Source organism: Antechinus flavipes, chromosome 4 (genome assembly GCF_016432865.1).
Source record: "Antechinus flavipes isolate AdamAnt ecotype Samford, QLD, Australia chromosome 4, AdamAnt_v2, whole genome shotgun sequence".
NCBI lineage: Eukaryota > Metazoa > Chordata > Mammalia > Dasyuromorphia > Dasyuridae > Antechinus > Antechinus flavipes.
Window position 1 is genome coordinate 392,993,127 of NC_067401.1, and position 17,426 is coordinate 393,010,552.

General features: G+C 33.5%; 1 protein-coding gene across 2 annotated transcripts in view; it reads right to left on the minus strand.

The window, feature by feature from the left end:
* CRB1 (crumbs cell polarity complex component 1) overlaps window positions 1–17,216 on the minus strand; it is a 267,773-nt gene extending 250,557 nt beyond the window's left edge. For both annotated transcript variants that reach the window (XM_051998714.1, XM_051998712.1), the window contains exon 1: window positions 16,966–17,216. In XM_051998714.1, the coding sequence (XP_051854674.1) occupies window positions 16,966–17,035 (70 nt within the window). In that variant the 5' untranslated portion in view covers window positions 17,036–17,216. The remainder of the gene's footprint in view (window positions 1–16,965) is intronic.
* Window positions 17,217–17,426: the final 210 nt, after the last annotated feature.

Consider the following 17,426-nt stretch of genomic DNA (forward strand, 5'->3'; position numbering starts at 1 on the left):
TTATGTCAAGAGTTGGGTTTTGCTAAGGGATGCATGGCAAGAAAAGAGGGGAGCAAGGAATTCAAAAATTGAGGATATTGTAAGAACTGATTTATTAAGGTATTGGGGACAAAAAGACAGAAATGAAAATAGTTATTGCCCTCTTGTCTTCTGAGACAATTTGGCTCATACAAGGAAAGTATAATTCAAAGTTCTAAGAAATAAAGGAGAAAAAAATAATGACAATTGTAGAGGGATAAAATAATAATAGCTGGGGCATCACAAAGGGTTACTCTCAGGAAATGGCAACTTAGCTTCACCTTAAAGGAAGACAAGAAATCTGAAAAGAGGAGTAGCCTGTCCAAGAAAGAAGGTAAAAGACATTAACAAAACAGAAAGTTTGTGATAGGTCTATATGAAACAAAGAATTGTGCTATCTGGAGCTAAATGATGTCAAATGAACATAGGAAAAATCATACCTGGGCACATTACCAAGATGTAGGTGGCAAACCAAAACTCCTACTCCCAGAGAATGCTTTGTTCATTGCCCTGGGTGTTGAACCACTAACTAATGAAGCTCTATTGATGCAACCAGTTTATTATGAATTAATGACTAGTCAAATGATAATACTTGATGACTCTTTTCATTTCAGAGAAATCTGTGGGTGAGCATGCCAAGAGTACATGAGGGTTCAGTGGGGTGAACAAAATGCTCCTGATTCATTAATAACCAGTACTATTCTTTTCAGAATAATTAGAGGCTCTAATTTAACTGATACATAGAATTGCATCATGCCATTCTTATAGTCAATGACAAACCTGGTTCAAATACTGTTTGATAGGATTTAGCTGTGTGATCATGGACAGGTCACAAACTCTCTAGATACTATCTCAGTTTTCTACTCTATAGTTATTAAAGAGTTGTAGAAGTCAGAGTTGGCTGAAATCTCAGGTCTGGAACAAACATTTAACTAAGAGAGAAGATGATATATTTTTAAAATGTTATTTCCTAATATAAAAAGCTACTTATAAACATTCCTGCTAGCTAGAATAGCTGTGTATTACAATCACTGAGATTGTCCCCTAAGAAAAGATGATAAAAATGTATCTCCTTCCTTTTTTTGGCAGAGGCAAGGGATTGTCATTGGGGAACATTGTGTCTATTCTTAGACTTAGTTGATGCATTAGCAAGTTGTGTGGAGCCATTCTTATTTTCTTCTCTTTTTTCTTCATCCCTTTACCAAACATGATTTATGTAGAAGCAAAATTATGAACAACATACTGTGAAATCAAGGTAATAAAAAATGAAGATGTTAACAAAAGCAAATTTTAAAATGTGAAGAATACACACTGTGTCTCAAATGTTAGATCATAAGTTATCCCCTAAGCCTGCTTCCCTTTCCCACCTTTCTCATTTCAATCAATGTTACAATAATTTTCTCAACCAATGAAACACAAAATCTCAGGCTAAAAACCTGGTTTTTTCTTATTCCTAGACTTATATATCAAAATTAATCAAAAAGTACTGTTTAGTTTTTCTTCAAAATAATTCTCACATTCATCTCTTCTTTTCGATTTCCATGGTTGCCATCACATATGGTTGCAGCAGTTTCTAAATAAATCTCTTAACCTTCAGTCTTTATTGTTTTCCTTAAACTCTGCATGTTACCATAAGAGTCCTGGAACATTGTTTTTATCATATCACTCCCTGATTCGTAAACTTTTGATGATTCCCCACTACATAAAGGAAAAAATCTAAACTGCTCAGTCTGGCATTCAAGTTCCTCCATAATCTAGTCTTAACCTCATTTTCCAATTTTATCTCCCAATATTTTTCACCTTGAATGTTTTGTTCCAACTAGGCCAGTGTTATCAGACCTGACCAAACTACAATCATTCCAACTTCTATCCCTCTGCTATTCATCTCCAGAGAAAGAACTGATACTGTCTGAATACAGATGGAAGCGTGGGAGTGACATGAACAGATCTGGTCATTTGGAAGAATATTTTGACAGATAGGAGGAAGCTGGTTGGAATGAATGAATGCATGAATGAAAAAGCATTGAGTACTTCCTATAGAATAGGTGAAAAGCATTTCTATTTTAACAGTCAAGGTCAGAAGTGATGAGGAGTCCAAGTAGGTTAACAAGGTGAACACAGAGAAGAGAATGATCCAAGCTAGAGGACTAGTATAGAATGAATAGCAGAAAGTAAAAATGATAAGGTATTCAAAGGTAGAAGTTTGAAAAAAAAACTAAGCTGGTTAGGTATTAACTCAAGACTATGAAAACAGAGAAGTAAAGTCAGAGTAGGGGTGATAGATGGACTGAGAGAACAAGGATGGTTGAAGGTATTAAAGGTCAATGACGAAGGTGAAGAATAGATGTAATAGGAATCAATCAAAGAGAGAGATGAAAGTACAAGAAGTTATATTTCAGAGAAGGGACTATCACATAACAAATGTTCCCTGATTGATTAATTGATCAAACAGTTTAACAGTCTAAGATGTTACCATGTCATCAAGTGTCTGAAATAGAGTAGAGATGTGTCCATATACAACAGAACCTTCATGTTTAATGAATTGTTAATTACTATCAACCCTTATATGATAACCCTGCAATTAGCCTCAGAGTATTTCAAGCACATTACTCAAGAGAAAAAAACTGTTGTGAGTCAGAGAAAAAAATGGTTAATTTCTTAAATTAAAAAAATAGCCAATTGTTTCATACTGGCTGGGTTGCAAGAATAGCAGGGATGAATCATCACTCAGTCATATTCCAACACAGCTGCTTATCTCTCTCTTTCCATCTAACCCCAAACCTAATATAATTCATTTCATTTACAAAGCCAGTCAGCTAGCAGTTATTAAAGTCCTCCTATATGCAAGGCATTGTACTAACTGCTGGTATATCTTATCTTAGTTTATCTTCCATTACCAGTGTCAGAGAGGCATTTTACTCTGTCTGTGTCCCAGATCGGTAGATTTCTTTTTAGTATTACTAATATGCACTTTGGTCACATGGCAGCCAGTATATTTTAGGATGATTGACAAATAAGCCAAGTGCTTCTTATGAATAAATCATTACCTATGGGAATTTTTTCATTCTTTTCTTTCATGTCCCCAGTAAGTAGCAATCCTTGGCACATAGTAGGCATTTAATCAATGCTTGTTGATTATATATTAATATATATTAATTATTTTCCTGTTACCATCCTTTACATTCCATTTCTACTACCAGAGCCCTTATCATCTTGTAGTTAAACCACCACTGCCAATAGATTTTTAAATGGAATTCCTTTATATAGTCTTTCCACATACCTTATACCAAATGGATATCAGTAGAGTACAGGAACTGTCCACTGGTTTGTCCCTATCCCCAAATACATGATCAGCACATCTTTTCCAGTAGTATCTCTTTCTGATAATGTAATTTATGTTACTACTCTCATTAAATTATCTATTGCTAATATACTGTATTAGCAATGATCATACTCAGCATGCACATTTCCATTGCCCTTTGATGACCCTCAACTTTAACTTTTTGATATATTAGAGAAAATTGAATAGAGACAGAAAGGAATACACCTTTTTCTTGGCAGTACATGGCATCTACACAACAACTAACCATGAAGGGCAGAAAAATCACAATGTAGAAAGGCAGAAGTAGTAAATGCTTCCTTTTCATACTATAATGCAATAAAAATTATATTCAATAAAGGGCCAGGGAAAGATAGACTAAAAAACCAATTGGAAATTAAATAATCTAATTTTAAATAATGAGTGGGTCAAACAAATCACAGAAACAATCATAATTTCATCCAAGATAATGACAATAATGAGACAATACACCAAAACCTATGGGATACAGTCAAAGTAGTTCTTAGAGAAAAATGAATACATGAATAAAATAGAGGAAGAAGAGATCAATTTCATTTAAAATAACTATAGACAAAATAAAATATTTGGGGGGTTATCTGCCAAGATAAACCCAGGAATTATATGAACACAATTACAAAGCACTTCTCAAACAAATAAAGTCTGATCTAAACAATTGTGAAAAATATCAATTGCTCATGACTCAGATGAGCTAATGTGATAAAAATGACAATTCTGCCTAAATTGGTCTATTTATTCAATGCCATACTAATGAAATTGTCAAAAAATTATTTTATAGTATTAGAAAAAATAATGACAAAATTCATCTGGAAGAAAAAATAAGTCAAGAATATCAGAGAATTAATGATACAAATGATGATGGCTCAGTAGTACCAAACCTAAATCTACATTATAAATTAGCAGTCATCAAAATAGTACTGGCTAAAAAATAGAGTGGTAGATCAGTAGAATAGATTAGATACATAAGACAAATAATCAAGGCCTATAGTAATCTAATATTTGGTAAATGCTCAAACCCCAGCTTCTGAAATAAATACTCAGTATTTGACAAAAATTGTTGGGAAAACTGGAAAAATAATGTCAGCAACTCAGCATAGACCTATATTGCACATCCCATACCAAAATAAGGTCAACATGGGTACATGATTTGGGCATAAAGAGTGATATCATAAGCAAATTAGGAGAACAAGAGATAATTTATCTATCAAATCTTTGGAGAAGGGAGGAATTTATGATTAAAGAAGAACTAGAGAACATTATGAAAGGCAAAATGGATAACTGATTACATTAAATTAAAAAGGTTTTGCATAGACAAATCCAATAGAAACAAGATCAAAAGGAAAGTACAGAGCTAGGGAAAAAAATTTTACAGCTAGTATTTCTGATATAAGTCTCATTTCTAAAATACATAAAGAACTGCATCAAATTTATGAGAATACAAGTAACCAACTGATAAATGGTCAAAGAATATGAATAATTATCAGATGACAAAATTAAAGCTATCTATAATCATAGAGAAATGCAAGTGTGAGGTATCATCTCACACTTCTCAGAATGGCTAAGATGGCAAGAAAAAATAGCGATAAATGTTGGGGAGATGTGGAAAAACTAGGACACTACTGCATTGTTGGTATTATGAAATGATCCAACTATTCTGGAGACCCATTTGGAACTATGCCCAAAGGGCTATAAAACTATCCATACCTTTGACCCAGCAGTGCCACCACTGGGTCTGTATCCTAAGGAAATCATATAAAAGGGTGAAGGACCCGCTTGTGCAAAAATGTCTGTAGCAGTTCTTTTTGTTGTAGCAAAGAATTGGTAAATGAGTACATGCTCATCAATTGGGAATGGCTGAATAAGTTGTAATATGTGAAGGTAATGGAATATTACTGTTCTATAAAATGATGAACAAGCTGATTTTAGAAAGGTTTGGAAAGATTTACATGACCTGATGCTGAGTGAAACAAGCAGAACCAAGAATACATTGTACACAATAACAGCAACAATGTGTGGGGATCAACTATGAAAGACTTGTTTCTTCTCCATGGTTCAGTGATCCAAGGCAATCCCAACGGACTTTGGATAGAAAATGCCATCTGAATCCAGGAAAAAAAAACTATGGAGATTGAATATAAATCCACACATACTATGTTCACTTCCTTTTTTCCCATGATTTTCCCTTTTTCTAATTTCTTTCTCCCAGCATGATTCATAAAGCAATTCATAAAACAAAATAAAGTTTTAAAAAAGCAAGGGGAAAAAAAAGAAAAGAAAATAGACTGAGTAATGGTACGGCTAGGTCAAAGGGTATAGATAATTTAATAACTGGGCATAATTCCATGTTGCTCAGTTCACAATTCCACTAACAATGAATTAGTATTCCAATTTTTCTACATCCCTCAATCATTCATTTTCAAATGATGGTAATAGATTGTTACATATCTTGAGTTTCTTATTGAATTCCAGACTGAAGTTTAAGAAAGATTTTTTAAAGAAATGAATTATGCTTTCAATGATCATGCAAAAAAAATGAAATTAAGAAAATTTGAATCCCAAAAGTTTCAATTCAAGTATAGCTATTATATAGATAATTTTAATTTTTTAAATTCAAATAAGCACTTCTAAGTTCATGTATAGCCTTTTTATAGTCAAGAAGATCTGAATTGAAGTCTGACTTCTGATACTTACAAAGTTGTGACCATGAATGAATCACTAGCTCCTCAATGTCCCCAAACAACTTCTTAACACTAGAAATTACACACGTTGTTGATTAACATCACTAGAAGGAGTTTCTACTATGGAAATTCCTCGCACCCAGCTGAAATCACAGGTTTGATTTCCTCCTATCTAACTCATCCCCCCTTCAAAAAAAAAAAAAAAAACCTACCTCCCATATTATGAAATGACTCCTGCATTGCAAAAATTAACTGTTAACTCAGAGTTCCAATGCACTTTTTCTAGTAGCTATTCTAAACAATGTGCAAATTTGTTCAACTCCATTTGAAAATAGAGAGATGAAGACAGCCCTGAGGATGATGCTCTGTCCTGATAATCTCTCTTACCTTATCATATCCATTCCAAGAGTTTTTACAAAGAGAAAGGACTTTTATTCTCAGAACAACACTGCCTAGAAGCTATGTGCCAAGTCTCATCATCTTTATTTTATAGAATGAGAAACAGGCTCAGGGAGATTTCTTTAGAAATCAATGGTGAAACAGTGAGTCACACTGAGAATTGCTGATTTTCTGTCCCACTCCTCCATCTCCTAGAAATAAGAAATTGGTTTTGTACTCATATAACAGCAAGATTTGGTGAAAGCATTAGTGATGAGTTTTGGGTTTCATATGAATACTTTTTTCACTTGTGAAAAAAAAACTACCAGCACTACCAACAATGCCTGCTGTTCAGAATAACCTTCTTTGGATTAGGTAAAAGAGAAATGGAAAATATTCCTATTCTTTAGCTAAGGGAGCATCAAGTAACCATAGCAAAATGTAAACTGTTTCTGATGACTGATGAGATAATTATTTTATTTAGAAAGAAACAAAGAGGTTTTTCTTTTTCCTTACAGCAATAATTGTATAGACACTGAACAACATATTGAAGCAAGGACACCTAATCTACAGAGGAAATACTAAAGATTTATATATTTTTATATCTATAGAATTTAAATAAGCCAAGGGATGATTGCTCCTTAACTATGGTCACCAATCTTTTTTGATGCAAGCTCATGTATTTCATGCTCATGATTTTGATTAATGATGATAATTCCAAAGTTGTCTTGTCTCTTTGGTTCTGTTTACATATCAGAATGACTGAACTAGTATGTTCCCTTTTAAAGAACTCTATTTAAAGTGTTCAATTATTGCAAACAGATGAGGGAGTTCTGTCTGTTGGTCACTTGATCTCATTTGAACTTGAAAGCTAAGAAGGGACAAACTTGGTTAGTATTTGGAAAGAATACCACTAGGGAATAGCATGTGCTCTACATTATGATTGCTACTAAGTTTTTTTTTTCTCCCACATTATAGCATTTTTTAAAAAATTACATGTAAAGATAATTTTCAACATTCATTTTTGTAAGATTTTGAGTTCTAAATTTTTTCCCCTCCTTCCTCTTCCTCTCTCTTCCCCAAGATAGCAAGCAAACTGATATAGGTTATACATATACAATCACATTAAACACAATACATGGGCTTGTGCTCTGGTATCCACTTGCCCATTTCCTTGATACTCCTTAGTTCTTTGTTGGCTGTTCCTGCTGTTTTTATTGCCATCACCTTGTGGCAATAACCAGTAGACCAGGTTAGAAAATGGAGGTATCAGAAAAAGTTAGCATACTATATGTATTCTACTCAAGTAGCAAACCAACCCAGAGAAAAAGGAGGTATTGATGTCCATACAAAGGCTTTATATAAATACAGCAGTTGTTGCTTTGAGTCAGTATATATCTGGATAATATCCATTAGTTAGCAATATATTCACAGAATGTTCACTGAAAACATTCTCAGTTTTTATGTAATTTAGTCTTTGAATCACCAAAAAAAAAGCTTTTGGAATAATTTTTTAAATTTCATATTGCTCTAGATAAACAGCTTGTGGCATTTATATCTAGGTGCTTATAGCAGTAGTACTAAGCCAAACAATTTTAAAAAATTAACAGAATGGTCTGAAAAGAAGGAAACTGTCATCCAGTTGTGACCAGTTTTGTTCTTCCAGAAATCACTTGCCAGGGACTAAGTATGGTGAATAATAAATTCCTAACATGAGAGATTATTTGAAACAATTTTGAGGTCGTTTGGGTGATGTGTCATCAAAGAGAAAATCAAAAAGTAGAGGATGATGGGATACAAGGAGGAAAAAATATATTTTATTAAACATTTCACCCAAAAGAAATGCCTAAAGAAGAGAAGACTTAGGGAGGATATGATGACTGCTTTAAATTGTTTGAAGGCTTTCATGTGTAACACCTGCCAATGTGTCATGATAAAACTGAAGGAAAAATTTGGAACAACCCACAAAAATTGTGAGGAGACTGATTTCAAATTGATGTGAAAAAACTTCTTAGTAATTAGAGCTCTAGGAAAAGGACTCACATGTGCAAAATGTTTGCAGTAACTCTTTTTGTGGTGGCAAAGACTTGGAAAATGAGTAGATGCCCATTAATCGGGAAATGGCTGAATAAGTTATGGTATATGAAAGTAATGGAATATTATTATTCTATAAAAAATAATGAACAAGCTGATTTTAGAAAGGTCTAGAAAGATGTTCATGAACTGATGCTGAGCAAAACAAGCAGAACCAGGAAAACATAATACACAGCAACAATAAAATTGTGTGATGATCAACTATAACAGACTTGTTTCTTCTCAGTGGTTCAGTCATCTAAGGTAATCCCAATAAATTTTGGATGGAAAACACCATCTGCATCCAGAGAGAGAACTATGGAGACTGAAAGTATATCAATACATAGTATGTTCACTTCTTTTCTTTTTTTCTTCTGTTTTTTTTTCTCTCATGATTTTTCCCCTTTTGTTCTGATTTTTCTCTCTCAATATGATTCATAAGGAAATTTATTAAAAAGTGAATATACACGTGTAACCAAAAATATGTATATATTGTTTTCATGTAACTGGCAGAAATATTTTTTTAAAAAAACTATATAAACAAAGTATTTAGAGTTCCATAAAAGTGGAATGGGCTATCTTGAAAGTCAGTGGGATCCTCTTCACTGGAGGTTTTCAAGGAAAATCTATTGATCACAGGTTGGGTTACTGTTTAAATATAGATTCGACCAGGTAACCTTTGATGTCCCTTGAGATTTTTCAATGTCAATGCCCAAGATCTTAGATCACTGGCTATTTATTGATAGTAATATGAAATTTTAAAAATTATTCCAAAAGCTTTTTTTGAGTGATCCAAAAGCTAAATTGCCATAAAACTGGTAATATTTTCAGTGAATGTTATCTGTATGTTACTAACTAATGGATATTATCCATCTGTATTTCTTTCAAAGCAGCAACTGGTCTATTTATATGTAACCTCTGTGTGAGCATTAATACCTCCTTTCTCTCTGGGTTGGTCTGCCAACCAGCTTGAACTCATAATGGTAGATCTGAATTTCCAGGGAAGAGTTGCAGAGCTATTATTCAAACTCTTTCTGGATCGTTAAGGGCAACTCAGTCATGGGGATTATATATTCCCATTGCTTATGATGGTAGCTCATAAGCCCTACTCTAAGTACACAAAATAAGTAATAATGATATCTTTAAATATTGAATAATATTGATAAAAATAATCAGCATTTATATAGTGCTTTAACATTTACCGAATACTTTATCTTTACCAAATATCTTTAAATATTGAATATAAAACACTTAGTAAACAGTAAAGCAAATGCAAAAAAATAGAGGCATTACTACCTTTCATAATAAAGCAAAAGCAGTAACAATTTTAATTTTTTAAAAATCCCAATTAATACAATAAACCTAGATGATACTTTCTTACCAATGTAGAGTCTTGAGAGGAAGGTGGGCACACAACTATAGAAACCTATGTTTGGGGCATTTTACAACTCTAGTCTTCAGGCTTTGATGTCAGAAGCAATCTGCACAATATGAAATGTTGTCTCTGTTAAGTGTTCCCTTTCTGGTCCTCACTATTCTCCCACATGGCAAAATCAGTCCATTTCTACTCTCAAACAAATTAGATAGTAACAAACTTTTAACTTCCAATTATTCCTAAAATAGCACCAATATGGTATTTCACCATTATAATGACAAGTATCTATTAAGTTAGAGAACTACAAAACTACAGTTTGGAACTCAGATACAGATACAGATTGACTCTGAGAAATGAAGACCAGCCTAGTAAATTCTTGATTCAGTAGAATAATGAATTATTTATCCAGCTTCATGTCTATAGTTACATCAAAACAATTTTAAAGTCCATATTTTCTCTTCTTTCAACCAAGTAGCTTTGACAGTTTTCACCTCATTCAAACTGTAAATGGCACTAAAGAGCAGTAGCTCAATTGCCAAATCTCTTCCAAACAGAAGGTTCCCAGGCATGGGTGTGCTGGAACCAGCTCTAACTAGCTTGTGAAAACCATTTGTTAAATTTTGAAGATAAATATTTATATCTCATAAATCAGCAATGCTATAAATCAGGGTTTGGTTTATTATTTTGTTGACTGTCTAGACTTTAGTGTTAATAATGCAGATTAAACTTCAATGTGGATGCACACACATATAGGTACATACCTAGTTAAACATTTACCAACATATTTCTGTATTGCTCAATAAATATTTCTTGAGGTCAGAAAAAATATAATAGAAGACTTGAGGAATGATACAATGAGCAGATTGGAGACCTACTGACCCTATAGGGGCTGATAGAAATAATCAGCATTTATATAATGCTTTAACATTCACCAAATACTTTATATCTATTACTTTTTAAGCCTCATAGAACTCTTGCTTTCAACCTTTTTTTTTTTCAGTCAATCCACAAAGTAGTGCTTCTCTTCCAAACAGCAGGCTTCAAGTCAATTCCTGCTGTCTTTAGCTTCTGCTCTTGCTAGCTTCTTCTTAACACCTCTCCTGCTGCCTCATCTGCTTTTCTCCTGCTGGGTTCTTCACTGCCTTTGATAACACAAATCAGAGTCTCCTTATGGCCAGTGACTCATCTTTTCCTTATGAGCTCATGAAATCCAACTTTCTAAAAGTAATGAAACCAAAAATTCTTATTTATCCTCCCAGTGGCTCCAAACAGTTTTTTGAGAGGTAATTACTTGTAACAGTGGACAGAACACTGGATTTTGCAATTAGGAACACCAAGTTTGAATCCTATCTTAGTCATTAATTAGCTGTATGACCAGAGGCAAATCACAACTTTTCTCAGCCTCAGTTTCTCTTCTGTAAAATGGGGATGACAGTAGCACCTACCTCATAATGGTCTTGTAAAGATCAACTGAAATAATATGTGTAAATGCTTCACAAATCTTGAAGGGCTATATAAATGCTATTATCATGTGCTACTTTGTAAGTTTTAACAACTCAGATCCTGAAAACAGTTATATGCCAATGAGCCTTCTAGCCTCATTTTTTTGCCCTCAAACAGATTTTCTCTAACCCATTCATCTTAGAGTCATTCATTATCTGGTCCTTATTATCTGACCTCACATTTTATCAGAAAAACTGTTTACTTACATATTGTTTTCCATGCAAAAAAAATTGTCTGTCCCTTTCGTAACCAAACTGTTCATAATTTAAAGAAATAGTACTTTATAGTCTTCCAAAATCAATTCTATTGCTTTTCTTAACATATAAATTCATTTTCTTCCCCTAAACTTTGTTTTCTGATCATTTCATTAACATACCTGCTTATATAATGAAAGAAAGCAGAACTTTCTTATAATTCTATTTGCTATAGAAAATAATTTAGAATAGGAAAGATCCTACTCAAAGGAATTTAGATGCCAAGGTACCAAAAGGAACTCGTGATCTCCTAAAAAGCTCAATTAAGTGTCAATTCCTTCTTAATCCTTCCAAACTACTAGAGGTTTCCACTCTCAAAAATTATTCAATATTTATTTTGTACATATATATACATATATATGAATGTGTGCCTACCTATGTGTCTGTGTATATTATATATATAAAATATCCTGGAAGGCAATTAGGACTTAATTTTTTTCTCTCTAAGGTCAGTGCCTACCATAATGGGTATATAGGAGATGGTAATAAGTACTTATTGATGGGTTGACTGTTAAAGTAATGCCATCTATCAATCAAAACTACAGCATGAACTTCAAAGATATCCTGATATTAAAAGTCTAGTGTAACTTTCTCTTCTTAATCTAAATATATCAAAGATTTTTCTACCTTTAGTTATTAAAAATAACATATTTTTGAGAATTTCTAGTTGGGTAAAATTTTGGGAAAACAATATAAGATCACAGGATTTATAGCTGGAAAGGACTTTGAAGATTTTATAGTCCAGAGGTTCTTAAATTTTTTGTGCCATAAATTCTCTCAGAACAATGTTCTAAATATATAAAATGAAATGCATATGATTGTAAAGAAAACCAATTATATTTAAATACATTTATCAAAATATAATTTAATAAATACGCTTACAATCCAAGATAAGAACTTCTAGATTATCATATAAATGATAAAAAATAAGGCTCAGAGAGGTTAAGTAGACAGGATTTGAACTGTCTTATGACCACCATCCTATTTTTCTACGGACATACAGATAGTGAAAAAAAATCATCAATACAACAAATATATCCAAATGAGTTTTATTTAAAGTGAAGAAAATGACTACTTATCCCTAGAGCCAGAATCTAATTGAATTGCTTTGCTTCTATAATCCCTGTGATCTGTGAATGTGGTCTGGGAAGGGAAGGCAGAAGGCACTTGCCATCAGGCAATCTCCTGGTGGAATAGTTACAATGAGTCAGAAAATGAGTAAAGTTTATTTCTCCAAAACTGAAGAAACTTGAATTCCGAATTGCAGAAGCAAGAATATGAAAATTCAATTAGTAAATAACAATACAATCAACAAATGGCAGGTATGAATCAGACAACAGTTTGAAAAATATCTGAGAATCACAGCAGTCTTGCAAGCTCAATATGAGTCAACAGTATGACTGAGCAGTCCAAGAAGTTAACATAAATTTAGCCTGCATAATATGCACTAATAAAGGAATAGTGTCCGAAAAAAGAAAAAAAAAGCAACCTCACATCATATCTGGAGAACTGCATTCAATTTTTGAAAAATATAATTTTCTGAAGGAAATTGACAAACTGAAGCATGTCCAAATGAATATTAAAGATGATGAAATACTAGCAGCTAGGCATATTAAGACTGATTAAAGGAACTATGGGGTGTTTACTCTAAGGAAGAGAAATATAAGAAGATAACAGCTCTCTTTAAACAACTAGAGGACTCTTATATGGAAGACTCCCTAGTAGATCTCTTCTTAATATCAAAGGATCTATATTGAAGCAAAGAGTTACAATCAACAATCATTTGTTAAATACTTATGTTTCAGCCACTGTGCTTGTGCTAGGATAATCAATACTAACAAAATGAAAGACAGTTTCTGCCCTCAATGAGTTTACATTCTAATGGGAAAGACAACTCATAAAACATTAAATAGGAGTTCAAATGAGGAGAGTAGAAGAGAGAAGAAAGTATGAGAGAATAGTGGAGTGAGCACTTCTGTCTTGATCACTTCCTCAAAATTAAGGTTTCAGGAGAAAGCCATCACAGAGGTAGCAAGATCTTTCAGAGTGAAAAAGTTGATAACTAATAGTGGAGAAATCCAGAGTCAAAGTCAAGAAAGACTGGAATGAAGTTGCCATCAGATTTAGGCTCAAAATAACAAATAAGCAACTGGAGTTATATCACAGTGCAATGAGCTGTCTCATGGGGTCTTAGATTTCTCCTTCATTTGAAGATCTATGAGAGAACCTGGAAAGTCAAATATCAGTTATTATGGAGAAGATTCTTTCCAGTTAACTCTTGGTCTTGGTGACCTCTAAAATCTCTTCCAACTCCAGACTTTTGTAAAATATTTGTCAGAGGCTTTCTATATACTTAGTCCTGTTCTAGGTGCTATGGGAGATGAAAAAATTATAAAACAGAGTTCCTTTCCTCAAAGAATTAGTAATTTAATTGGAGACATGGATATACACATGTAAGACTAAGTAATGCATTTAATAACAATATAAATATCATCAAAAGATTGTATTTAATTAAATGTATCTGGACACTTAAAAATAAGATGATAGGAATTGTTCTGGATTTTGTCCTCATTTCATGATCAATTCTTTAATTTATGTTTTCAGACAGATTCACTCAAATACAACAAAATACATTACATGATAACAAAATACATTAAATACTACGTACACACATTAAATTCTACTTGCACACATAATATGCAAGCCATTACACTAGACATTGTGCAGTATACAAAGCTGTATTGAGTACAATCTAATAGGAAAGATAATACATAGAGAAATATGGACTTTAAAATATTTATTAATTTAATTGTCATAAATGCCATATGAATTGTACAAACTCTTCTAGAAATCTCTTGTTTGTGGTAGAAACAATTTTTATTGAAAGGAATGAGGTAGCCATTTTCACTTGGTAAAATAGAATAAGAAATTGTAGCTGAGTTGATTTGACATTTGAGTTGATCCTAGAAAGAAAGGTAGAATTTTGATGGGGGATAAAGGTCATTTCAGATAGGAGGAATGACATCAGCAAAATTGAAGAGGTACAGGAGCACAATTAGCATTCAGGAAGGGGCAGGAAGTCCAGAATAATTGGAAAATAAGGTGTGTATAGGATTGTAGTGACTGAAAAGGTTAAAAAAGTAAATTGGGCTCAGATTATGGAGGGGTCTAGAAGGCTATACTTGAATGTTTGGATCTAATTCAATTGGCAATGATGAGTTTACATAAATAAAGTTTTTGTAAATCCCAAAGCTCTATAAAACTGCTAGTGATGATGATGATGATAACGATGATGATGATATTGAAGGTTTCTGATCAGAGAAATAACAACAACAGAGTATATTATATTAATGAGCAGTTATTGTTACAGTATATAGACATTGTGCTAAAGCTTGGACATAAAAGAATTTCACTCTATCTCTACACATATGTAACCCTACCTCTTTAAAAATTTAATCTGATAAATATTCCTTCTGTAACTAGTATAGTTACTTTCATAGTGCTGCAAGTTATTCCCAGTTATTTAATTCAAGTCCACAACTATGTGCTTAGGACTGTGCTAGACAGTGAGGAAGAAAGTAAATCCTGCATTTGTTGAGGGATAGATTTCATAGATTCAGGTAAATGCTAAAATATATATGCTTTAGATATTAAATACTCATTTTAAGAACAGAATTCTATCTATTAGATGTTCAAAACATATCTAACATTCCAAGCTGAACTTGGAATCAGGAAGATTAGGGTTCAAATGCCATCTCTAACCTTTGCTTGAGTGACTTTGAGCAGTTCCCTTACCTTCTCAATTTCTCAGATTTCTTATCTGTAAAATGGTGATAATGGTATTTATTGTGCCTACCTCAAAGAATTGTTACAAAGATCAAATGAGATAATAATATATGCAAAGTGTTTTGCATGCTTTAGAGCTCTAAATAAATTTCATTATTATTAAATATAGATATATTCTTTTGTAAAATGAAAATATCATTTGCTTATGAATATAGTGTATACCGATTAGCCCTTTCATTTTGTAGACTCCAGCTCCCTTCTTCCTCTCTCTTCCAGCTACTGTACTTCCCTCTACCTCCTGTTGCTTGATGTCCATGTCAAGTTTGATAGGAAAGGCATAATCCATTACATCATAACTTTACAAAAGCAAGGTAGCTTTTATTTTTAAAATTATGATTCAAATATTTTACAGTCAAAGATTTTGATGCTGATTACTGTTTGAAGTTGGATTATTTGCATCCTTTCAGCTCACCCAGGGCTACTCCTTCTACATGCCTCTGTTTGGGTTCCATTTCTGATTTATATTCCTCTGTAAACTGTACAAGCAACAATCTGACTGATGCAGCAACAGAAGGTGACCCAGATTATACCACATTGTACGCTAATGCCAAGTAGTCTTTTTCAATGGCAGCTGTTCTATGCTTTGTCTTATTGATATTCAGATTCAACAGACACAAATCATACAGCCCTTTTGACAGACACACACTCTGCCTCTCTTCATTTTCAACATGTTCAGCAGTGCCTGGCTTTCATAAACTCACAGCTGAGGCCACTTGGCCTCCTCCAATTTTACTTAAAAGCAAGCACCTGACAATTATCAAGGAAACCCAAGACTGACCAAAACATTTTTTTGCTTATATTTAAAGAAGTTTGTTGAAATGAGTGAATCCCTTAGCTTCTAGAACTCAAATCACAAATAATGAAAATGAGAGCCCAATTGTGTCATTAGTGAAACCTTTATGAATGCAAATGATCATTTAGTCAATCAGGAGCACTGAAAATATTACCTTGATTTTGGCAACTGAATTTCTGTAGGGTAGGTTTTTTTTTTTCAAAGTTCATTAGAAGTAGTTGAGAGAAAATCAGGTAATATGGAATTAAAGAAAACATGTCATCTAAAATAATTTGCATTTGAGCAAATAGACTTTAGCATGCAAAATGTATCACTGGGGAAAATGCAAGTAATTATAGATTATTTTGGTATGGCTTTCTTTCAATGACCCTCCACCCCACATCCAGAAGCCTTTTCTGTGATCATTTGCACAGCTAAATAAATACTGTGAATCACAAAATCCAAGACTGAAATGCTTTTGTATTTCAGCATCATTAATATTTTGGACACAGTTCTTTAATTGTCATGCACGTGCTAAGATCAGAGGGCTCCCAATTGAATGGAATGGCAAAACTCTCAGACCAAATCCTATTTTGTTTCCTTTTCAAATACAAGCCTGTCCTACATCTCCCCACATCACCGACAGTCGGCAAGAAGTGTCCACCTAGCCATGGCAGGGACCAGAATGTCAATAAATGGAGCAAGCTTACTTTTTACATGGAGGAGCAGCAACAGATTGAGGTAGAAGATGAGAAGAGAGTTAATTCTTGAAAGAGCCATAGTCGCTTATAGAGGACATCCTCCGATGAGTTGCCAGTGTGGTCTAGCGTCTGAGCTGATCCTGACAGTGCCCTCTTCCCCTCACAGACTAAAAAATCAGCCACTTGGTGCCCTCTCTGCCCCTGCCCCTCCACAGCCTGTTCCCAGAAAACGTACAGACTTTGATTCAAAAGGCAGTTGTGCTTGTTAGGATCTTACTACTGAAGGTTTGGGCAATTTTTCAAACCTGGTGCAGAGTTTTTTGTTGGCTGGACTGGATTCATTCTCCTGACTTTACATTATAGCTCTGTTCTGCTAAATAATTTCTCACTAGAATGACTCACAGTAGGTCAGGGTCCCCTTTCTATGTTGAGAGCATTTAATTTCTGATGATAGCTCTAATGCTCTGAGG